The sequence below is a fragment of the Sminthopsis crassicaudata genome, chromosome 4 (assembly GCF_048593235.1).
Source record: "Sminthopsis crassicaudata isolate SCR6 chromosome 4, ASM4859323v1, whole genome shotgun sequence".
NCBI classification, from domain to species: Eukaryota; Metazoa; Chordata; class Mammalia; order Dasyuromorphia; family Dasyuridae; genus Sminthopsis; species Sminthopsis crassicaudata.
The window spans coordinates 365,858,347-365,883,259 of record NC_133620.1 but is presented as its reverse complement, the minus strand read 5'-3'; the positions used below and the strand labels follow the sequence as shown (position 1 = coordinate 365,883,259).

The 24,913-nt window shown below is 37.0% G+C and overlaps 1 protein-coding gene and 1 non-coding gene across 12 annotated transcripts in view; both read left to right on the top strand.

Moving 5' to 3' along the window:
* Positions 1–24,913, top strand: part of TEX14 (testis expressed 14, intercellular bridge forming factor) — a 196,480-nt gene that overhangs the window by 87,707 nt on the left and 83,860 nt on the right. For all 11 annotated transcript variants that reach the window (XM_074261938.1, XM_074261933.1, XM_074261932.1 and 8 more), the window contains exons 3-9: positions 2,021–2,135; positions 4,897–5,062; positions 10,860–10,996; positions 18,210–18,291; positions 20,711–20,841; positions 22,530–22,643; positions 23,261–23,387. In XM_074261938.1, the coding sequence (XP_074118039.1) occupies positions 2,021–2,135; positions 4,897–5,062; positions 10,860–10,996; positions 18,210–18,291; positions 20,711–20,841; positions 22,530–22,643; positions 23,261–23,387 (872 nt within the window). The remainder of the gene's footprint in view (positions 1–2,020; positions 2,136–4,896; positions 5,063–10,859; positions 10,997–18,209; positions 18,292–20,710; positions 20,842–22,529; positions 22,644–23,260; positions 23,388–24,913) is intronic.
* LOC141541935 (small nucleolar RNA U3) lies at positions 824–1,040 on the top strand. Its single transcript, XR_012481953.1, has one exon. It is a non-coding gene; the product is annotated as a small nucleolar RNA U3 (small nucleolar RNA).

The window sequence follows — 24,913 nt, the reverse complement described above, 5'->3', positions numbered from 1 at the left end:
AAAACTAATAAACATGTATAACCAGAAAAATAAAACATTTTTTAAAAGATAGTAACTTATAATTACTGTTATATAAAGTATCAAAACATGAAGCTAAATAGTTATTTTCCATTTACCTCACAGGGATTGCTGTTCTACAAAATTTGCTGCATTATCCTTAAGCATAGGCTCTTAGCAATAAGTAGCATACATGGCCTTATAAAAGGTTATAGGACAGAACCAAGTTCAAGGCATAGTTGTGGAGTTTATCTAGCTAGAGCCAGTAGAAAAGTGGGAGAAAAGTTCTGATTCACGCTCATGCTTTTACCAGTCCCCTGAAAACCTAGAATTTGAAGCTATCTCAGAGGTCCACTTCCTTTTTAGATGAGGAAACCATGGAGTTTGTAAAGTCCGTAGAGGGGTGTCAGAGAGGTTATTTGAAAGCCACGTAATAGGATGATAGATGATGGAAGGGATCTCCCGAGGCAATTTAGTCTGCCATACTAATTTTACAGATGAGGAACCTGAGACCTAGGGGTTTTGTGATATGTCTAGGAAAACTTCAGTGCCAGAGGCGATTGAGTGTTAGGAATGGAAGGAGGCTGCAGCACGTGATTGGCTGTCTGGAGGCAGTATGCTAATTAGAACTCGTGAAGCTTTCCGTGTTGGGGACCGCTTCTGGCCAAAGGAACAGCTACTTGGGGTTTGTGCGTTCTTGTGCGTGTCGGAGAAGCTGCATAAGTGTCGGCTGGAGGTGGGAGTCAAGAGGGTTCCGTGGAAAAATAGCCGTAAGCTAACAGTGTATGGGATCGTCTGTGGTAGACGAGTCAGAGCGGTGTTGGTTAAGACTATACTTTCAGGGATCATTTCTATAGTATGTGACTAGAGAATTGTGGCTGAAAGTGTAGCACGGAGGTAACCACGAGGAGGAGCTGCAGCGTTCTCTTCTGAGCGTGAAGCCGGCTTGTGATGCTGCTTCTCAGCAGCTGTCACTTGCCATTGATGATCGTTCTTCCCTTCCTTCGGGTTGGGTGAGAGGAAGAGAACGCAGGCTGAGTGGCTCTCATTGATTTTGTTAAAAAAAAAGAAAAAAATCCCCAGCATTTTGCTATCTGATTGGCTTAATTGCTACCTGGCAATTTATTTTATTTGTCCAAGGTTGACGTTTTTTCTTTCTTAAGGAGGGATTATTTTGGCTCGAGAATTAAGGACTTATTTATCAATACGCAAACTAATGATGTGATTCAATAATTATGCTGTAACACTGATGTTACAGGAAATTATGTCCATTCCGATAAACCTGTCAAGACTTGTATAAACTCGTGTGAAGTGAGCAGAACTTGGACAATTTATATATTAGCAATATTGTAAAGATTATCAACTCTGAAACACCAAAATGACCAACCATAATTTCCAAGGACTGATATAATCATTCAATTCTAGAAAGAGAACTGATAGACACTTTTTTTGTTCTATCTTTGTTTTGCATGTTTATGCATATTTGTAATGGGTTTTTTCCTTGTCTTCTCAGCAAATGAAGGAGAAAAGAAGGGAACATGGAACTGAAAACAAAATAAAGTTGAATTTTAAAAAATGCTCTCTAACCATGAATTCCAAAGTTGGTAATAATTTGGAATTTTATCTTCTAGGGGCTGATTTTCAGCAAATCTTCGATGTGAAGTATCACGACATTGCTTCCTTCCTTGTCTTTTTTTTTTTTTTTTTTTTTTTTTTAGCTTTTTATTTTCCTTTTTAAGCTTTTTTTAAAAAATTATTTTAATTAATGTAAGACATTATACAGAAAAAAAACTTTAGAGGCATTCTTGATGGAAATTAATATGTTTTACATGTTAAATTCAACTGGATTCTTGTTTACTTCTGTTAAACTTTTGGCTAACATGATGAAGAAAGTTATGAAAATGATTAAAACATTCATCCCAGTTTACACATAATAAGATTGATATAAAACTTTAAAATTATACTTGAATAGCAAAGAAAAATTCATGAAATTTGTTTTGTCATTCTTTCATTTACTTTACAGGAATTTATGTTGACACTATAAATTCCCTGGGTCAGACAGCACTTTTCACTGCAGCATTGTTAGGTCTTCCTAAATTAGTTGATGTCTTGGTGGATTATGGATCAGACCCAAATCAGTAAGTATCTTGCAATTATGATACAAAAGGGATTATATGTCTTAGATCTTTGGAAAATCATGTTAGAAAATAATAATCTTGACTGGTAGAAGCTAATTTGAATTATGAAATATTTGTTATGAAGTACTTTTACAGAATTCCCACCAAAACTTTCTAAGTCATTCTAGGTCTACTTAAACTGAATGTATGAGATATTTGTAATTAACATGAGCATTTGCACATGTTTAAAATCAATATGTTAAAATCCATTTTTAAAAAGTTCTATTACCTAGTTCAGAGAGAATATAAAAGCTAGTCTTTAGAACCAACAATTTAGAATGATAATGCCTTCTTGGATTCTTTTTTGGAGTTCATTTTTCAATAAAACATCAATTCTTCATTCTTTAGAATTAATGAGACTTGAGAGCAAAATTCAAATTCTTAAGTTTTAAGCCTGACTACATTTTTTGTTCCCCCAGCAGTAGGTTGGATGAGGTATTTATACTTTTGTGACAGTAAAAAGATTCCTAAAATCAAAGGGACCTCCAGAACATTATTATACTAAACATGTAATATTAATTTGCCTTATTATAGACCTGGATTACAGAGAACATAGGATTCTGGAGGAACTGGAGATTATCTAATGCAGTCCCTGTCTTTTGTTTAGAAGACAAAGCTATATTGAGCAATATTACAGTTAGTATAGATATTATAAAGTTACATGATAAAGATGATTTTTAAAGTAGTGGTCTCTGAAGTAGAGTTTTAAAAGGCCGTAAAAATTATGTGATTCCTCTCTTGGAGGAAGGAAGGATAGCTCTAAATGCATTTATGCTGCAATAGATAATTATTCAACTTATTCACAATAAGACTTCATTCATACTTCACTCATTTTTTGCCAGTACTCCCCTGGTTTACCACTTGCAGCATGTGGGTAAGCTTGCAACACTCTCCTTTAGCAGTGATAACTTATCTAAGTTCTCAAAACATCCCTGCTGTATAGGTGCCATTGGGAAAATTCTCCTCTCTCATTGCCCAATATAACCTGGAAATCACTTGATGACTGGCAAATGATACTTTCAAGAAAGTAGGCTCAGAACCTAGCTCCTCTAGCTTGTATTTTTGTGTTGTGTTGGACACAGTGGAAGTGAGCCTCAAGCAGTGTGCCTGTATAAGAGCTAGAGAGGTTTCAGAACCATGTTGTCTAACCCTAATTTTACAGTATGGGAAACTGAGGCTCAAAGAGGTAAGTGTGTGACTTAAACAGGGCCAGCATTTGTAACTCTGCTCATATGGAGAGAGGTTTGAGGAGATGCTGCTCAAACATGTCTTTGTCATCTTCTTTAACTCTTGTAGACATAAGAGTTGAGAGACTAACATGTCATGGCCACTGTGTAGCAGAGGCAGAATATGAATCTAGTTCTTCTTAGTTTTAGAACCATCTTGTTAGATGTTACTTGTTAGATGTCACTGCTTTTTAAAGTAACTTATAAATAAATATACATATATTGGGGATTTGCATTTAAAAATGTTTAAGTTCAATACATGACAAAAAAGTGTTGATGCCCGTGGTCTAGACTAAACTAATGTTCCCAAAATCTGTTTTTTCATTAGCTACATAATTTAAATTTTTGTATGCAAATGATATAGGTTTCACTCTAAATTACTTAATATGAACTTACTTATCTTTGAACATATATATCTTCATATATGTAAATGTACATATATACACAGAATACACACAGAGACACATATACACAGATGTATGTATATATTCCCCAGTTAGACTGGATCTTTAAAGTCAGGGACTGTTGCACTTTTGCTTTGTATCTCCCAGCATCTCCCATTGTACTGGTCACATAGTAAGTACTTAGTGAATACTTGTTGAATTAAAAATACTTGTTACATGTGGCAAACTATTTTACGGAAGTAAGCTTAATTTCATCTCTTTTGTCCCTAGATTTCTTGGTATCCAAAGGATGGATCCAAAAGATCCAAAGGATACTACCAGGCTTTTCAGAGCAGACAGTAGGGCAGGAACAATGGATAGAATACTGGATCTAAAGTCCTTAAGATCTAGTTCATATTTGGCTTCAGATACTAGATATGTGACCTTGAACAAGTCATTTAACCCCGTTTGCTTAAGTTTCTTCATTTGTAAAATGAGCTGCAATAAAAGGAAAGGAGAACTACCCTAGTATGTTTGCCAAGAAAATCCCAAATGAGATTAGGAAAGGTTGGACAGGACTGAAATAAGTGAATAACAACAAAATGCAGTAGTTGAGTTTAAACCATACCTGTCATTTACAAGCTGTGGGACCTTGGGCAAGTCACTTCTCTGAGGCTTAGGCCCTAAATTTCTAAGTAATGGAGAGAAGAGGAAACGGGGCGGGGGGAGGGGGCGGAGAGACAGACTGCCTACATGAGTTATCTTACAACCTTAAATGTGCATATTTGTTGTTGGGATTTTTTTCAACCACATTATTTATCAGAATAATAAAATGAGGTCTACCACAGAGGTGTGGTACAGAATAACTTGATTCAAGGACACCTAAAGAATTCATAGCCCTGGGTTCTGGTTGCAGCCCTGCCATTAACATGCTTTGTGACTGACTTGGGTGTGAAGGGCCTCTGTTTTTTTAAGCTTTCTGTAATTGTGGGTTTTGGAGACTTGGAGAACTAGGCAGTAGCATTCAGAGGCTCTTCCCATCTGCTTTTTGTTATGGGGAAAAGAGTTTCCACTTGCTATTTATGGTCTAACATTTAGTCTAATGTTCCTTAGTCGCTGCTTTGATGGAAGCACCCCCGTTCATGCAGCAGCATTTTCAGGCAATCAATGGATCCTCAGCAAACTATTGGATGCAGGTGGTGACCTGAGACTCCATGATGAAGACGGCAAAAAACCTCAGAGCTGGGCATTGTCTGCAGGGAAGGAGAGAAGCACTGCGGTAAGATTGTGCCCCAAAATGAAGTTGGATGCATTCTAGGAAGCTACCTTGAGCTTGATTAAATCTTCAATTTAACTTCAAAATTGTTCAGGGTTTTGATTCAGAAGAAATGAAGGAGTTTAAAACAGATTATTGCAATAATATCATTTCTCATTATCTGTAATACAACTCTAGCCTAGTAGAGGAAGCTAGGTACCATAGTAAATAGTACTAGATTTGCATTCAAGAAGATGTGAAGTCAAATTCTGTCTTGGAAATTTACTTAGCTGTGTGATCCTAATGAGGGAAAGGAAAGGGGGAACCCCATTTTTCAGCACATAGATAATCCCATGAGGCGCAGTCTCCTGTAAAATGAATTTACGGCCCGAAAACCTAGATTGCTAAATAAAAGGTTTATTATAGAAATTTGGAAGTAAAGTTCAGTTAGAAAGACTGAGGTGGCCAGAGGTAGCCGCTGGGCAGGCAGGAACCCTTACATGGCTGGAAGGATACCATGTGTTGGTGGGAGGGCCCCTGTGAAGAGGGCTCCAGCTTGGCCCTTTTTATACCTAGAAGATAATGGGTGGTACCCCTAAGTTCTCGGTGGACTTTTCAGTTAGCTCAGATCAAGTGAGGGCTGGGGGAAGCTGAGCTGATAGTGGGGCTGGGCCCGTATATTCAAAGGGTGCATTTGACCAGGATTTGTGAATCAAGGTCAGCCATGGGTTGGGCAATTAGAAAGGAATCTTAAAGGGACCTCAATCCCTATCAATCCTAGGCAAATCACTTATCCACTCTCAATTTTCAGTTTCCTAATCTGAAAAAAAAAAAAAAAAAAAAAAAAAAAAAAAAAAAAAGAATAACTCCTCCTATATAGGGTTGTAAGGATCAAATTATTTTAAGTATGTTAATTATACATAAATTTGTGTGTATGGTGCTTTTCATTCCTTAAAGCATCATATAAAGTCTACATGCTAATTTTTTATAGTTTTATCTTTTTCAGTCAGTAAAATTCCATATTCTCATTTTGCTATCCTAATTGTACATATCTCTTTTATAAACATGAATGGTCAAACAAATGAAATTTTTACATTGGAAAATATTTATCTCATTTTGCACTGAGTCCTTAACCACTCTGTCAGGATATAAATGATTCATCATTAGTTCATTGGAATCTTGGTTGATCACTATGCTAAGAATTTCTAATTCTTTCAAAGTTGTTTCTTCTTTACCATATTGATGTCATTGTATAAAGTGTTCTGATTCTGTTCCTTCATTTATAACATAAAAGTTTTCTCTGTATTATGCCCTTCACTTCTTACAACATTATGGAATTCCATCACCTCACTCAATGTGTTGTAACTTTTTCATCCATTAATAAATTTATGAGCATCCCTTCAGATTAACTTTCTTTGCTCAAAAAAAAGCTGTAAATATTTTTGTGCATCTTTAGTTAATTTCAAGTTTAGTTGAGTGAAGTTCCATGTCAATTCCTTTCCCCATTCCTTCCTCCATATCTGTATACTATAGGTGTCTACTTGCTACACCTTGATTATATGAAATAATTCCTAAACCTCCTTTCCCTTATCTCATGTCCCTCTCATGTATTCCTCTTCTTTTTCCATTCTTCTCTTAAGATCATCAAGAAATAACAGACCTCCCCCCCATCCAAGAAAAAAATCAAAGAAAGAAGAAAAAAGACTTTTAAGTAGCAAAGGATTGGAAAGTAGGGGGATATCCATCAATTACTGAACGGCTGAACAAATTACAGTATATCAGGATGATAGAACATTGTGTTGTAAGAACTAATGAAGATGGTTTCAGAAAAACTTGTATGAACAGATGCAAAGTGAACAGAACTAGAACAAGCTACACAGCAACAATATTAACAATATTTTAATGATAATCAATTCTGAAAGATTTAGTAACTTTGATCACATCAGAACTAGAATAGATTACACATCAACAATAATATTAACAATATTTAAAAAATAATCAATTCTGAAAGACTCCCTCTCCCTCTCTCCCTTCTTTCTTTTCTTCCTTCTTTCCATAGCTAATGTTACAAAGTTTTGCATCACTGTATATTTATAATGGGTTTTGTTTTTCTTACCTTCTTCAGTGGCTGGTGAAGGATAGGAAGGGAATTTAGAACTGAAAGGAAAAAGATGTAATAGAACCACTTCCCAGATTTGTCTAATTTGATTCTTTCTAGGACCCTTGATGATGATAAGATTCAGAGGAGACAAATGTATTAGAGACAGATCCTTATATAAGCAGTTTATTCTTATTCATTCCATTTTATATTCATGTTGCAATTTTTATGTTGTTTTTTTTTCTTTTCTAATTTCATCTCTATTCAGCTTTTAATTGAAGCTCTAGCTTTATCTTCAGAAATTCTTAGAAGTCTTCTGTTTCATTAACTAGCAACTTTTTCCCCATGAAGTATTGCACTTACTTTTTGCTGAGCAAGTTATTCTTAGTTGCAAGCCTATAGCTTTAGGGGTTTTTTATTTTTGAAATTTTTAATAACTTTAAAATACATTCAGATAGTTTTCAACATTGACCTTTACAAAACCTATATTCCTGACTTTTCTACCTTAATTTCTTTCCACCTCCTCCCCTGGACAGCAAGCAATCCAAAATAGGTTAAACATGTATAATTCTTCTAAACATATTTCTACATTTATCATTCTGCACAAGAAAAATCAGCTCTAAAAGGGAAAAAAAAAAAAAGAAAAAAAGGTAAAAATATATGTTGATCCATATTCAGTCTCCATAGTCCTCTTTCTGGATACAGATAACTCTATCACAAGTGTAATGAAATTTAGTCTTAGCTTTTGTAATACTGTCTTACAAATTTTCCATTACTTTGGAACAGTGATTGCTAAATCTTGTGTAATTTTAACTGTGCTCTTTGGTATTTGAATTCTTTATTTCTAAATTTTGCAGTATTTTATCTTTGATCTGAAAGCTCTTGATTTTGTCTGATGTTTCTAGAAACTTTAAAATTTTAGGATTTCTTTTAGGAGATAACTAATAGATTCTTTCCACTTTCCCCCTATTTGTAAAAGACATGGACAGTTTTCTTTTAAGATTTCTTGAACTAGAATGTCTCGGTTTTTTATGTGTTGTATGGTTTGTTAGTTGAATGATTCTTAATTTTTTTTTCTCTTTGTTACGTTTTACAGTTCAGTGGTTTTAACTATGAGACTTTTTTTTCCACCAACCTTTTAACTTTGTTTTAATATTTCTTTTTGTCTCTTAGATTGGAGGCCTCATTAACTTCTATTGATTCTCTTCTAATTTTCTAGAAATTTGTTGTTTGGACAAGGTTTTGTGTAAATTATTAATTTCCTTTCCAATTCTTTCTTCAATAGTTCTCATTTCTTTTCTAATTTATTTATTTGAGCTCTCTCATTTCTTTTTCTTTCTTTTTTTTTTTTTTTGCTGAGGAAATTGGGGTTAAGTGACTTAACCAGCTAGGAACAGCTAGGAAGTGTTAAGTGTCTAAAATCAAATTTGAACTCAGGTTGTACTGACTTCAGGGGCTGGTGCCCTAACCACTTCGCCACCTAGCTGACCCCTCTCCCCTCTCATTTCATTTTTAACTCTTAAACTCTTGTTTCATGAACTTTTTCAGGAATTTTAATTGATTATGTACCAAGATATGCTTTTCTTTGAAGCTTTGGTTATAGATAGATGTTTTGGAGTCACTGTCCTCTGTATCATAATAGCTTTTTATGATGGAGTTCATTTTTTATGGCCTCATTCTTCCAGTCTACTTTCTGATTTCAGATTTAATGTTAGGGCTGGACTGTATTATACTCTTGGAAGGAAGATCTAAGCTGGTCTTATTTTTGCTTTCTGGGAGGTTTAAATATTTTGTGTTATTTCAGGATCTTAGATACAGGCTGGGGTTTTACAAGTTTCTGTTCTTTCTGAATGTTCTGATTTAGGGCAAAATATGATTGCTGTTTCCTAGTCTTGAATTCTGCAAGTTTTAGGGTTGGTTTGGGTCTAAGCAACAGAAGATACTGCTGGACTAAGTCCCTCTCAGCTAGCTGGAAATCCTCAGAAAGGCAGAATTATAGGTTCACTTTGGATTTAGGATTTCTGCCTTGGCTATTCCTTTGTAGGCTGGGCTAGAAGTTGGTCCTGTGACCCAGATTATCTCCTAGGATTTGAACCACACAGTTTCTGTTTGCTTATGAACTTCATCTTTTTCAACACTGCTCAGACCCTCTATACTTGGAAGCAATCCCATATTGTAGATCTTTCTCAATCTGCTCTGTTTCTGTGACTCAGAACTGGATAGTGTGTGAGAAAGTTGCCAGTCAGCATCTGTTTCCATAGCAGTACATTAGTATGTCTAATGGTGCTCTAGGCTGGGGTTGGGGCCCTTGCTGAGGTAAAATTACCTCTCCCTGGGCATGTAGCTGCCTCTGGCTCAAAACTCTTTTTTTGTCTCCTTATGACAAGCTAGGCTGGACAGATGACTCATTGTGGCTTCTTTTTTTAAATTTTCTCATCAGGATTCAGTCTGATGCATTTTCTAGATCTGTTTGGAGGAGTTTTTGTGGGGAGGAACTCAAGTATACTACTTTCTGCTACTCTGCCATCTTAGTGTTACCCTCTCAATGCTAGGTGTTATTATAGGTGTTACAATCTTCATTTTGCTCTGCACTGTGCAAACAATTGCCTCCAAATCCATATTTTCTAATAAACCAGGTCAGGAGTTGGATTTATTCTCCTGTTAATGGTCATCTCCAAGAAACTCTGTAATGGATTCTCAGTGTGAAATTGGTACTGATTGAGGACCTAAGCATTCCAGCCTCTTAAATTTACGACGTTTCCTTCAGGGATGGAAAATTCTATTATCAAGATATATACACTCATATACTTACTCATAAATAAGAAATGAGGTAGAAAAAGCAACTTAAGACCTAGGCTTAGGCTTTCATAGGCATGCTGTGTGTTCCCTATCTGCATGGGGAAGTCCCAGACAGGAATCTTCCATGCTTCTAGTTCCAGAGACAAATGAAGAGAGACAGAGGGCAGTCAATTCCTTTCAGATACACTATGTGGACCACTTCTGTATTAGTGATCAGTCTTCTTCCATCTCTCACCCAGCAGTCATGGCCAGGAAAGGAATGTGAGGACTAAGGGAATCACTCAGAGTTTCTATATCTTCCCAAAACATGATGCTTTGATAGTGTCCAGCCACGTGTCTCTTGGGAAGTAGTTATAGCTCATATTTAAAACATGGGGGATGGGAAATAAAATTTATTTATCCCTTTCCCTATTACATATGGAAATAAAGCTGCTCTTAACCTAAATCCAATGGATATTGTCACATCTGAGGTTATAGCATCATTTCAAGTCAATTCCATTACTGAACACTTGCAAAGGACTAGGGACACAAGACAAAACCAAATGGTCCCTTGCCTCTAAGGAGCTTATATTCTGGTGGGAGGGATACAGTGTGTATATGGATAAGCAAACAGAAAATGTATTCGAAGCAATATAGAGTAGATTCCAGAGGGAGAAAGCCCTAAGAACTAGGGGATCCCAAGAAAAGGGCTGATAAGAAGATGGCCTTGAGCTATAATTGGAGAAGGAAGAGAATTCTATAAGTTTTAATGAGGAAGGAGAACCTTCTGCACTTGAGAGACAACTTGTACAAAGATATAAAGGCAGGAGTTTAGATTTGGAATGTTATCTCTCTCTCCCCTCATCCCCTTCTTCTTCTTCAAGTTTATGATTGGCAAGATGTGTGAGTGCCTGAAGTTGAGAACTTATGCCTCATTTATTACAGATTTTGGAGTTCATGCACCGCTGTGCCTCCCATATGCAGGCAATCATTCAGGGATTTTCTTATGATCTGTTGAAGAGGATTGATTCTCCACAAAGACTCATTTCTAGCCCATCCAGATTTGGCAATCTGATACATGGGTAAGTGCCCTCCTTTCTAGGAAGCCCAATTAAGGACATAAGTAGCCAGCCATTTAGTTGTTAAACTATAATGGGTAAGATAGGGAGGTGACAGCCATTTGATTATAATAGCTGCCACCCTGCCAAAACCAGACTTGATCAACAAGGCAATGGAACCTTTTCCTTCGCTATTCCATGTAACTCAGTTCTAACATTTCTGTGTCTTTTTTGGAGAGGGTGGGGAGTTGGTGGTGGGGAAGGACATTGTTTCTGATAACATCTAGTGAAAGAGTCAGCCTCAGAAGAAGAACCCAAGGTTAATTCTTTCCTCTGATACTTATCTAAGCAAGTTACTGAACCTCTTGATGCCTAGGCAATACTTTGACCGAGAACTGACTTTGAAAGAGGGGGTTTCCTCACCAGAAATTACCTACAAAGTTAAAGGTCCAAAGTCCAAAAGAGATATAATAAAAGATAAGTGAATACTTGAGGTCACAGTAATTCATTTAGTACAATTACTCGAGTGAATAAATGAACATCTTCTTTGTACACAGGTTAGTCTAAGCCCCTCCATGAGGCTAAAATTTGATCAAACATCATTATTATTGCTCTTATTATTTCTTGGTCCTTGGTTGTGTTTTTGATAACTGAGATAGATTATGAAACAGCTGAATTTGAAATAAATTCAGTATTACTGTCATTAGAAAACCCAATTCAGCTGCTTGGGTTTTATTTCCAGGGAAGTCTGTGAATATTGATGCAGAACAGGAAATTTTGTTTTGCTTTAAAAATTTATAGAAAGCTTCCTCAAACAGCTCTAGGGCTATGGCAGTCACTAGCTAAGCCCATCACACTGAGCTGTGAATAATGTGAAAATTTCAAAGGAAATGGGGAGACAATACACAGTCTTGGGACATTCATGATACAAAATGCAAAAATTAGAAAGAATAGCACTGTTATATGCTCTGCCCTTCTAGAAATAATACATCACTTCCATTTTTTTCTTCGCCATTTGTCCTGAAATGGAAAGCAGATAAAATCATTTACTTTTTCCTGATCCACAGCGGAAGTTATTTATTATTCATCAAAATCATTCAGTGGATTTTAATGTCTACAATCTGCAAGGCAATGAACTGGGCACTGCTAATATGATTAAGGAATATAAATCTTGGTCTTTGACCTCAAGAGAACTTATAGTCTCATTGGAGAGACAAGACATATGCTATATTGAGAAAACTAACATAAATTGGAATTAGGAGATCCTGTGATAACCCCATCTCTGTCTCTAATTTTCTGTGTATACAGTATACAGTACCTCAGCTAGTCCTCTAAATTCAAGAATTCAATTCAATAGACTTAAACAGCTTCTGTGCCAGGTCCTAGAAGAGATTGTCAAGCTTAAATAGGTAAAATAGCTCTTGGCCTTACATAGCACACAGTCTAGGAAATGGAGTATGACCCATTCAGAAATAGTTGTGACCTAAAAAATACACAAGAGTTGTGTAAAGCAAAGTGCTGTCTGAGATCTGAGGGACCTTAGGACAGACTTGGTGGAGCTGGCAGTATCTGATTTGGGGTAGAAAGGGCCCATCAAGAGGAAGGGGGAAGAACCTTCCAGGTAGAGCAGACAGAGCCATGAAATATGAAGGATAGAGCCTCTGAAAGGGTGACCAACAATTGCTTGGTTCCTGTTTGGCTGGTAGCATAGAATTCATGGAGGGAAGAAATATAAGAATAGAGAGAGTAGTGCCAGGTCAGTCCATGAAGGGAGGTCTCTGATTACCACACTAAGTAAAATTTGAATTTTGCTCAATAGGAAAGGGTTTTGCCATTTGGTATTGGCTAAAAAATAGACCAGTCGATCAGTGGAACAGATTAGGTACAAAGGACAAAAAAGGGTACATCTATAGCAATCTAGTCTTTGACAAACCCAAAAATACCAACATTAGGGATAAAAATTCATTTATTTGGAAAAAACTGTTGGGAAAACTGGAAATTAGTATGGCAGAAATTAGATATGGATTCACACTTAACACCATACACCAAGATAAGATCAAAATGGCTCCATGATTTAGGCATAAAGAATGAGATCATAAATAGATTAGAGGAACAGAGAATAGTCTACCTCTCAGACTTGTGGAGGAGGAAGGAATTTATGACCAAAGGAGAACTAGAGATCATTATTGATCACAAAATAGAAGATTTTGATTACATCAAACTAAAAAGTTTCTGTACAAACAACACTAATGCAAACAAGATTAGAAGGGAAGTAACAAATTGGGAAAATATTTTTACAGTTAAAGGTTCCAGTAAAGATCTAATTTCCAAAATATATAGAAAATTGACCCTAATTCATAAGAAATCAAACCATTCTCCAATTGATAAATGGTCAAAGGATATGAACAGATAATTCTCAGATAATGAAATTGAAATTATATTCACTCATATGAAAGAGTGTTCCAAATCACTACTGATCAGAGAAATGCAAATTAAGACAATTCTGAGATACCACTACACACCTGTCAGATTGGCTAAGATGACAGGAACAAATAATGATGAATGTTGGAGGGGATGTGGGAAAACTGGGACACTAATGCATTGTTGGTGGAGTTGTGAAAGAATCCAGCCATTCTGGAGAGCAATCTGGAATTATGCCCAAAAAGTTATCAAAATGTGCATACCCTTTGATCCAGCATTGCTGCTATTGGGCTTATATCCCAAAGAAATACTGAGGAGGGGAAAGGGACCTGTATGTGCCAAAGTGTTTGTGGCAGCTCTTTTTGTAGTGGCCAGAAACTGGAAGATTGAATGGATGTCCATCAATTGGAGAATGGTTGGGTAAATTATGGTATATGAAGGTTATGGAATATTATTGCTCTGTAAGAAATGACCAGCAGGAGGAATACAGAGAGGCTTGGAGAGACTTACATCAACTGATGCTGAGTGAAATGAACAGAACCAGAAGATCGCTGGTTGTATGTTGTATGAAGATGTATTCTGATGGAAGTGGATATCTTCAACATAAAGAAGATCCAACTCACTTCCAGCTGATCAATGATGGACAGAAACAACTACACCCAGAGAAGGAACACTGGGAAGTGAATGTAAACTGTTAGAACTACTGTCTATCTACCCAGGTTACTTATACCTTCAGAATCTAATACTTAATGTGCAACAAGAAAATGGTATTTACACACATATATTGTATCTAGGTTATATTGTAACACATGTAAAATATATGGGATTGCCTGTCATCTAGGAGAGGGAGTAGAGGGAGGGAGGGGATAATTTGGAAAAATGAATACAAGGGATAATGTTATAAAAAATTACTCATGCATATATACTGTCAAAAAATTTATAAATAAAATTTTTAAAAAATAGGAAAGGGTTTTGAACAGAGGAGTGATATAACTAGTTCTTAACATTAGAAAGATAAGTATGCATCTGTGTGAAGGCTGGATTGGAAAGGAGGAATGGTAGAGGCAAGGAGACTTGATAGAAGGTTTTTGCAATAATGGAAGCAAGTGACAGTGAAGGCCTGTCCTAAGATTTTGGCAGTGAGAATAGAGAAGAGGTGAGAATTGTAAGAAATGCTGAAGAGGAGGAATTGACAAGTTATCAAAACTGAAGATGAGAAGTAAGAGAAAGAGGAGAGTCAAAGATATAAATAGTTCTTAACATGGGAGACTAGATAAATGCAGTACCAATAACAAAAGTATTGAAGTCAGAGGAAGGAGAAGATTTTGGGAAGAAGACAGTAAGTTTTATTCTAGACATAATTGAATTTGAGATACTAGTAGGAAATTCAGAGGGAGATATTCTATGGGGACTTGAAAATGGAAATGAGGGTTTTTGGAAATGTAGTAAAAACTGGAGCTATAGATTTGTAAATCATCTGCAAAGTGGTGATAATTGAAGTCATGGTAGTGAATGTGACTTCCTGGAGAGAAAATGCAGAAAGAGAAGGGTAGAGGGTCAAGTACTGAATTGTAGGCAAAAACACTCAATTCAATGTCTTGGGATGATAACAAGATTCCACTGAAGGGGTCAGATAAGTAATTTTTTTAGAGGTACTGAAAACAGCAAAGTGTTTACTATTTGGGAAGGCAAAGGAAGAAAAAATATTTTAAAGGATATTGACAACTGGTCAAAAGCTCCAGAGAGGATGAAGACTGAAAAAAAGCCTTTGGATCTGGTGATTAGTTGGTCCTTGGTGACTTTGGAGAAATCAATTTGAGTAGCCTAATATTGACAGGACTCAGAGCTGCAAAGAATTGTGGAAGAGTGGAAAGTACAGAAATGCAGACCTCTGTGACATCACTTTTGAAAGAAGTTTGACAGTAAAAAGGTATTGAGGTATAGAGCAGGAAGTACATGGAGTAGAAGGGTAAAATAAGATCTCTTTTTAAGTTTGGGAGAGAGCACTGACAGAGCCATCAGGCAGAGGGAGAAGAGCCCAGGGAAGGAGGTGCAGGGAAATAATAGCTGAAGGAGAGGAAATCAAGAGTACTCCGAGAACTGTCCCAGGAAGTTATACATGTTCATTAAGACTCAGCTCTTAGATCATAATAAAAGGAAAAGGACCCATGTGTGCAAAAATGTTTGTGGTGGCAAAGAACTGAAAACTTGAGTAGATGCCTATCATGTTATGAAATATTACTGTTCTGTAAGAAACGATCAATAGGATGATTCCAGAGAGGCCTGGAGAGATTTACATAAACTGATTCTAAGTGAAATGAGCAGAACCAGGAAATTATTGTACACAGCAAGAACAAGATTATATAATGATCAACTCTGAGAGACATAGGTCTTTTCAACAGCAAGGTGATTTGAGACAGTTCCAATGATCTTTTTTTTTTTAATTTTTAAAATGTTTTTATTTTTATTAAAGCTTTTTTTTTTTATAAAACATATGCATGATTATTTTTCAACATTGACCCTTGCAAAAATTTTCTGTTCCAGATTTTTTCCTCCTTCCCTCCATCCCTCCTTAGATAGCAAGTAGGGCAATACATGTTAAACATGTTAAAATATGTTAAATCCATTATATGTATACGTATTTACACTGTTATCTTGCTGCACAAGAAAAATCAGATCTATGGGGCGGCTAGGTGGCACAGTGGATAGAACCAGCCCTGAATTCAGTAGGATCTGAGTTCAAATTTGACCTCAGACACTTAGCACTTCCTAGCTGTGTGACTCTGGGCAAGTCACTTAATGCAAGCAAACATCAATAGAAAATGTGAAAATGCTATGTTGTGGTCCATACTCAGTTCCACAGGCCTCTCTCTGAGTGTATATGTCTTTCTTCATCACTGAACAATTGGCAGTTCCAATGATCTTGTGATGAAGAGAGCCATCTGCACCCAGAGAGAGAATAGTGGGGACTGAGTGGGGATCACACCATAGTATTTTCACTTTTTTTGTTGTTGTTTGCTTATATTTTTGTTTTCTTTCTCATTTTTTTCCTTTTTCCTGATTTTTCTTTGCACCATGATAATTGTGGAAATATGTAAGGAATTGCAAAAAAGAACAAAAAAAGGAAAAATATATTTTTGTGTGGGGAAAAAAACAACACAAATGGACAAGGCTTATAAACATGTATAGAAGAATTACATATATTTATGTAATTGTTGTCTGGAGCCAGGGGAAGGAAGGGAGAAAAATTTGGAACACGTAGGGTTTTGCAAAGGTAAATGTTGAAAATTATCTGCATATATTTTGAAAATTAAAAAACTATTTAAAAAAAGACTAAGTTCTTGCTGGCCAGTCTCCTTTGTACTCAATGATATCTCTTCTCAGGCATGAGAGAAGAAGACACAAGTGATGATACTGAGAAATTTTGAGAAGTGGATATAAAGAAACTCCTCTTGTTAGTGAAGTGGAAAGCTAAGTCATCTGCTTTTAAAATTGGGGATATTATTTGAGGCTTGAGAAAGGAATCATTTGGAATCATTGTTTATAAGGAATGAAGTAAGGAGTCATAAGGGTGGTATGAAAGAATTGCTAGTAAAGGTGAAGGCTCAGATGAGGTTACATACTTTAAATTTGTAGAGTTTTCCTAAGCCTGGGGTTTCAACAATGTAAATAACTTGAAAGTGAAAATTCTCTCCGCCAGTACAAATCAGCAATTTGTAGTATTAGTTTTTTAGGATAATGAAGTGACAAAGTGAGCCTTTTATCCATTCTATCTCATTGCTTGTCACCATAAATTTACAGAGAGTGAAATCATCTTGATCATATAACTTCTGTTATACTCAGCCTAGAAGCAGGGAATAATGGTGAAGCTGGATGATGAAGTTTCTTGAGGTTAATAACAGCAGAAAATCGGTTGAGAAATGTCATTTCAACAGAAGTCAGTTATTAAAGTGGAGAGCCATGAGATCAAGCATGGCTGTAGTGTTGAGTGAAGTTTTTGAGAACAGGAGTTTAGTGACAAGATTGAAAAGAGGACAAAGAGCTGGTTCCAATGTAAAAGAAAAACTGGGAAAAGGGGAAGTTTAGAACATTGTGGAATTTTAAAGTTCATGATCTTCAAGATGGGGCAATTCTGGGAGATGGTGAAGGCTAAGAGTGTCACTATGGTTTGTGATTGAAGAGGGATGGATAAGGAGATTTTGAAGATGAGGAAAATAGTCCTGATGTGGCAGGACTTTTCAGCATGAATATTAAAATGTCTAAGGATGAGGACAGAAGATAGTGTGGAGAGGAAGATTCTGGACTAGGTAGACATTGAAAAAGCTGGGAAAGTGATCTGGAGTTTGGTGGATAGTAGCAAGGAGAAAGTAACATAGGTTGCATGTCTTAGAAGAAGGAAAAAAATTTTAAGGAAGTGTAGTAGAATAAAGATCCTTAACCTTTTCTATGTCTGAGCCCCTTTAACAGTCTAGTGAAGCCTATGGAGCCTTCTCAGAATAATGTTTTTAAATGCATTAAAAACCAAAGGATTATGAAAGAAGCCAAAACTCTGTGAAAATAAAGATGGAATTTTTCCCATCCAAATTCACAGCTTAAGCACCTCTGTGGTAGAAGAATGGCCTGGAAGTGGTAGCAGGAAGTAGGATACTCCTGTACCCCATCCTGGTCTCATCAAATGAATGGGTGGGACTTTTTATGTGACAAGTGAGTAGTATATCTGAAAAATGATATTAGAATTGGATTGTTAGGAAATTCAGTCCTGGATCTTTTCTCTAAATGCAAATAGCTAATCCTTGCTTTTTTTAAACATTTTTAGAAACCCTGACAGTTCTCCTAACCGACTGCTCAAATCTGGAGTTGTTTCTTCCAAAAACATCTACAGCTTTGGTTTTGGGAAGGTAAGATGTTAAAAATAACAAACTGCTGGTCAGTGTAGGTGCTTAATAAATAAAACCTATCGAGTGAATTGAATAAAGGTCACATGCCTTGGCTCCAGTTCCTACTTAGAGAAATTTTCTCTTCCTTCCCCATCAGCCTCCCAAGATACCAAGTGGGAGGGAGTTTTCTCCCTTTTTTTAACTTCAAGAAAAGAAAGTCCTTAGTTTGGGTAGAATTCACAGGTAATCTCCTGAATGATTCCAGTCCATGATTTATTTGGGCATTTCATAAGTCATTCTTTCAGTTATCAGTGAGAGCACAAGAATCCAGCACAATCAAGCACCTTCTGATAGTGGATGGCAAGATTCACTAGCTTCTATTCTGTTTTTCTGATCTGATTTCCTTTCTTTATCATGGAGAGCTTATGTTTTCCTGGTCAGATAATAGTTACTCTATAGGTTTCTGTCTTTTACTCCCTAATTTTTTCCTTCTACAAATATTGTTCTATCATTTAACAACTAAACAAAAGTCTAATTTTGTATTCAGTGATGGAGTCTTGGTCTTTCTGCTTCCATTCTCTCTCTATCCAATCCCATACTTGAGGAAAATCATTTTGGCACGTTTGTGAAGTATGAATTTATATATCTTATGTCTTAACATCTATGAGATAAACCAGCATGAGATTTCTAGGGGGCTAGAAAATGTTATACAATGTGACAGCAGCTTTTTAAAATCTAATTCTTCAAGCTCTTAACTCTATTCCCAAACTTGTTCCTCCACTGACTTTTGAAAATGACATTGTTGCCATTCTACATGTTCTCTTTAATTTCTCTACAACTGTTCTCCTGTTCTCTTCTTGCATTTTTTCTTCCTTCTCCTTTCCAAGGCTAATTTCTTTGTTTGAACCTTTGATCTATTACCTGGTGTCCTCTGAGATTTTCCCTATCATTTGAGTTTGTTCTTTTTCTCTCTCCATCTCTGCCTGTATCTCTATCTTTGTATCTCTTACTCATCTTCAAGTTCTCTCTTTCATCTTCATTCTCTTCCTTCCTCCCAGTGTTCTCAACACTCTGTCTTAAACCTTTGCCCTAACTTTTGTCTTCTACCTTTTGAGTTGCTGTCTTTTATATTTGTTCTCCTTCACTACTAAGCTCCTAGAAAAAATAATCAATCAGCCCTGCTGCTCTACTTCCTCACCTCAGTCTCCTCAGTTCCCTAAAATTTGGTTTTCAGACTCATTCTCCTGTCTTCCCTCTTCAAAGTATCCAAGGATTCCTTCCTTAACAAATTTGATGGCATTTTCTCAGTGTTTATCTTTTTGGCGCTTTCCACAACATTTGACTTTTTTGACTGTAGCATAAAAAGCAAATTTCTTAGCCTGGAACAGAAAGCCTTCCTTTTTCTGGCTCTGTGCCATTCCCTTTTTCATTTCCCTCAGCCTCTTTGCTATGTTTCTACTCTTAATTCAAATTATTCCATTTCATGCTCTTTCCATTCCAATGAAATTCTCATGCTGGTTACTTTTCATATGTCACATTCTATCTCCTGTTTTCTTGTCATTGCCCAATTGGACTTTCTCTTCCCCTCCACCTCATGGGATCCTCAGCTCCTTTCAAATCAAAGGGAACATTTCTTGACTACTTTCCCTTCCCCTTGAAATAACTTTATAGTATTTTTGTGTTCACTTACTTGGATCCAGAATATATTAAGTTCTTTGAGGGCAAAGAAGTTTCATTTTTTGTTTTTATTATCCCTTGCACTTCACACAGTACTTTTGTTCACAGTGGGCACTGAATTGTTCAGTGATGAATTTTGAAGTGCTTTCTAAATCAAGACTTACAGAATAGAATTGGAGAGAAGACATTTTGGACCCCAGAGTATGTGCTTAAAAAAAAAATAAAGGGAGCATACTGGGCTACCCCTTTGTTATAGGAGGGAGATTAACATTTACTACACATTACTCATCTTTTCAGATTTTTTCAGTATGAACAAGTTGTCCTGACTTTTTTTCTTTTCTAAAAATACTATTTGTTCTACAGGATGTCTTCCTGGGAAGGGCAAGGGGAAGGACATTTAGGATGATGATATAAGAAACAAGACGTTGATAAAAATGAATTAAAAACAAACAAATAAAAAGACCTAGAGGGAATGTAACGAAGCAGTGTGGTATGTTGGAAAGATGACAGAAATTGAAGTCAGAGAGTTGGGTTCAAATTTTAACTCAGTTGTTTATTGACTGACACTTGAACAGTCATATCCCTCTCTAGCTGTTCCCAGTTTCCACAACAATAAGATGATCTTAAAGTTCCTTTCCATTTTTAAATTTGGCCCTGTATTTTTTATTGTACTAGTCATTAAACTACTTAAGTTTGTAGCTCTTAGGTAGCTTAGAGCTTTTTCTTTTCCTTTTCACATTATGAGGAAAAGTTTTGGCTTCAGTTTTATCTCACAGGAGGGACACAGCTGGCTTATTTGGGTTCTCTCCCAGTCATCGGAGAAAAGGAAGTGATTCAAGCAGATGATGAACCAACCTTCTCTTTCTGTAGTGGTCCCTACATGGTCATGACAAAGTAAGTCAAAATGTGCCTAAGGTCCACTCTGGACATTTGCTTCCTGAACTGTAGGAAAATTGAGCTTAGATCAATTGTCTACATGTGTCTTGAACTTTGGATGTGTTTATTCAACCATAAGAAAGCTTATTTCTTATGAAATCATTATGGACTTTTCTTGTTTTGTAGTTCACAAATCATTATCTTTTCTTGTCATCTATTAAATATAGTATAAGTTGTAATAGAGAAATAGGTCAAGATATTGATTGTTTCTTAACTGATTTTGAACTTCCTAGCACTTGGTGCCTTGATTTCTCTATCTATGCTTTGTAGGTCTTAAAAAATTATAGTTGCTTGAAAGGAAGAAGAAAAGATCAGGTAACTCTAGCTCAGCCTATGGCTGTCCTTGCAGATGAATTGTTCATATACCCATAACCCATAGAGGGGGAAACCTGGACAGGTCAAGAGTATAAAGCATAATCAAGAAACCAAAAATCCTAAAGATCCCAGTAAACCTGTCAACAACCTGAATACTTGACAGCTAAATTGTCCCAAGCCAGTCTCCAGATTTTAAAGCATATGAAGTGTTTCAGGAAACTAATTTTTTATTCAATCAAGGCTTTGTTCAGTACTTCGTGTATTGGGGCATCTTATGTTCTTATATTGAATCAGAGTAGAAATAGAACAAGAAACTAAACAGCATGTTCATGGCACAGTTGGGACTCTTTCTTGAACCTGGAATACCTTCAATAAGTATTTTTGATCTATTGTAAGGAAGTAGATCTGTTTAACCTTATTATGTTAATTATGAGGTAACATCATCTGAGAGAAAACTGAGATGCTAATTATTGTGGTTATTAATAGATTTTACTAGAGTTAATTAAGTTAATTGGGGGAGTTTACTCTCAAGAAACCAGTCCTGCATGGCAGCAGGGCAAAATGGTGGACCCCTGTACCACCTATAAGTCTAAGCTGGGATTACCTAGAAATAGAACAGAAGGAAGGCATGGTGCAAGGGATGGCCTGGGGTCAAGTACAAGTTCTACTCTGGGATGGTTAGAGTTCTTTTGCTGTTTATATTTATGAAAGGTAGTTTACATTGTCTTTGGAGTCAGAGGTCGTGCTCCCAGGTAGGGCTCCTGCTGTCCATTAGTCCAAGGCACAGGAGTTACAAAGATAAGAAAACAGGAGGAAACATTTATATTCTGCCTCCCCCCATTTTCTGTTCAGAGCCCGTCCACCCTCCTAGGCTTAGCCTAGTGCCCTGGTAGCCCTCTTTCTTCTCCTTTCCTCAGATTCCTGATGTATTTAGAGTTTGCTCCAGATTCTTTAGCTCAGAGACTTTCTTCTGCCTCCAAGTGTTGTTACTGGTCTCTGGCTTTGTACCTTTTTCTATCAGTTTCTTGAAGAAACTTGTGTCTCCCTCAGTACCCAGGATAGTATCTATGCGTGCAGATGTGTGACAAAGATGATTTTGCTTCTCAGAAGGATAGAATCAGTTGTACTTTCCTTCCCTTTGTTAGTGCCTATACAGATGTTCAGTAAAGAATGAAGAGATCAATGTGACTGGTTATCATCAGTGTTCACTTACTGAACCACTCTGGGTGCTGAGTGAGGTAGCAGTCTTCTCTATCAGGAAACAGGATTTCAGTTGAAACAGTCTGCTTTTTGGAAAATTAACTAAAAATGCTTTCTCCCTCCTTATTTAGTTTGGTGTGGAACGGCAGTAGAGTCACAGTGAAGGAGCTCAATTTTGCAACTCACCAAAACTGCAGTAAGCTTCGGTTTGCTGATTTATTGATAGCAGAACAGGAGCATAGTAGGTAAGAGACAAGTGTGACATGACTTGAAATACCAGTAGTGTTCAGGTCACAGTAGATAGCCAAAAAAACCAAAGGAGGCCGAATTGCTTGGGAGGGGGAGAGAGGGGAAGGAGAGAGGGAGTGTTGTGTGCTAAAATTAGATTAGATATGACTGTGAAACTATGTAATAAATCCCTTAGGATCATGGATCTAGAGTGGGGCTATTGTTACAGTCATGTCTAGCTCTTTCTGACCTTATTTGGGGTTTTCTTGGCAAAAATACTGCATTCTCTTTCCACGGGGTTATTGGGGGAATTTATTGTGATAATGTATAGGAAAATAATTTTTAACAGTAAAGCTGCACAAGTTGTCTCCAGACATGATCTGTTGCTGTATCAGAACAGGAAGAATCCTTGATCCTGCTCTTCTCACCTTCCCACCAAGGAAGAAACAGACTTTTCAAAAAGACTTTTCAATCTAGATCCATTTTGGGATCTGTAGTAAAGGCAGCAGAGCAGGCCCAGATATCAGGCAGGGCTGGGCTTCTTATCAGAACTGGAGAGGGCTGAGACTTGTGGTTTAAATATGTTGAGAAGGGTATCAGGTATCTGATCTTTGAAGTCTTTTCTCTCTTACAGTAAATTACGCCATCCCCATTTGCTGCAGCTGATGGCTGTATGCTTGTCTCAGGATCTGGAAATAAACTCGTACTGGTGTATGAACGGATTAATATTGTGTTCCCTGTACAGCATCCTTCATGAAAGGGTTAAAAGACTTTGTTCTCTAATTTCTTTCCTTTTTACTTTTTTCAGCTTTAGTCTTCTTCCCCCTTTGCTCCTCTCCCTTCAGGAGGAAAAAAAAAAAAAAGAATTCCCATATATGTATCGTTGGAAAGTCACTACTTAGTTCATAGTAGGCCCTTGAGTAAGTGTGTATGATGATAATGTTAGCATTTTTATAGCATTTTAAGATTTACAAAACCCTTTGCAAATGTCTCATTTTTTTTTCCTCCCAACAAGGTAAGTGATATTATTCCATTTTACAGAAAAGGAAACTGAGAGGCAGCTAGTGATTAAGTGATTGAAACTGCAATTAAATTTAGGACTTCTTGATTAGGTGCAGCTCTCTATGCACTCTACCCTTGGGCTGCTGCACGAATAAAGGAAGAGACAAAGCAGATAGATAGATTATCTATTCACTGTGGTCTAAGTCTTTGTCACACACACACACACACACACACACACACACACACACACACACACACACACCCCTCTTCATTGTCTTCTACTCCTCTCTCACAACATAGAGCTAGTCTGACCTCTCCAACCTATATAAACTCTATTCTAGCTTAGTAGAGTTTGGAGGGCAGTGAGGTATTTTCATTGCATGTATTAGTCTAGTTTGAGATGACAAGGTATAGAAATTCAGGTCCAAGGGTCAGCTAGCTAGGTGGCTCAGTGGATAGAGTACTAGCCCTGAAGTCAAGAGGACCTGAGTTCAAATATGGTCTCAGACACTTAACACTTCCTGGCTGTGTGGCTCTGGGCAAATCACTTAACTCCAATTGCTTCAAAAAAGAAAGAAAGAAAGAAAGAAATTCAGGTCCAAGCTCCTTTAATGTAATGACAAAGTTAAGTTGATAGCATGCCTTATCAAACTTTAGATAAAGGATCCCAAGGATCCAGCTTAACCAGCAACCCCAAGTTGTCAGCTGTCTTCCTGGTTTCTTAGGAGCAATGTAGCTCAGATTGTCAGAGAACCAACCCTATCCAGAAAAACAGGCCAGGACCAGGTTGTTGCCAAGGACTGCCATGCTGTACACAAGGAGCCTGGAAGAGAAAGCAAAACACATGCTCAGAAAAGAGATGAAGAGATGGGAAAATGAGGAGATGCCCCAGCAGCCTCTGCTCACTTTTGTAGCTTCAGTGGCCAGCCCTTATGGATCCCACACATCCATCGACCTGATAATGGTGTCTTTTGATTGACAACCTTAGGGCAAAATTGTTACCCTTACCTCAAGGAAATTTTCTTTGTATGTTCTTAACAATGTCTCTGGCAGTCCCCAAGCAGATAGGAAAGTTAACTTTGCTGTTCTTTCCCTTCCAGGTTTTCTGTGGTCCTTTGGCCCTCTTTGATCTTTTTTCTCACTCACTTCTGCTTGCTCAGGGAGCCTAATATGCTGTGCCCTGCTCCAAGGAAGCCTTGTCTTTTCTGTATTCCTGTTTTACTTTACTTCCTAAAGATGCCTGGCACTGCTCCATTCCTAAACTCTGCTTAAGCTTTTTTTCCCC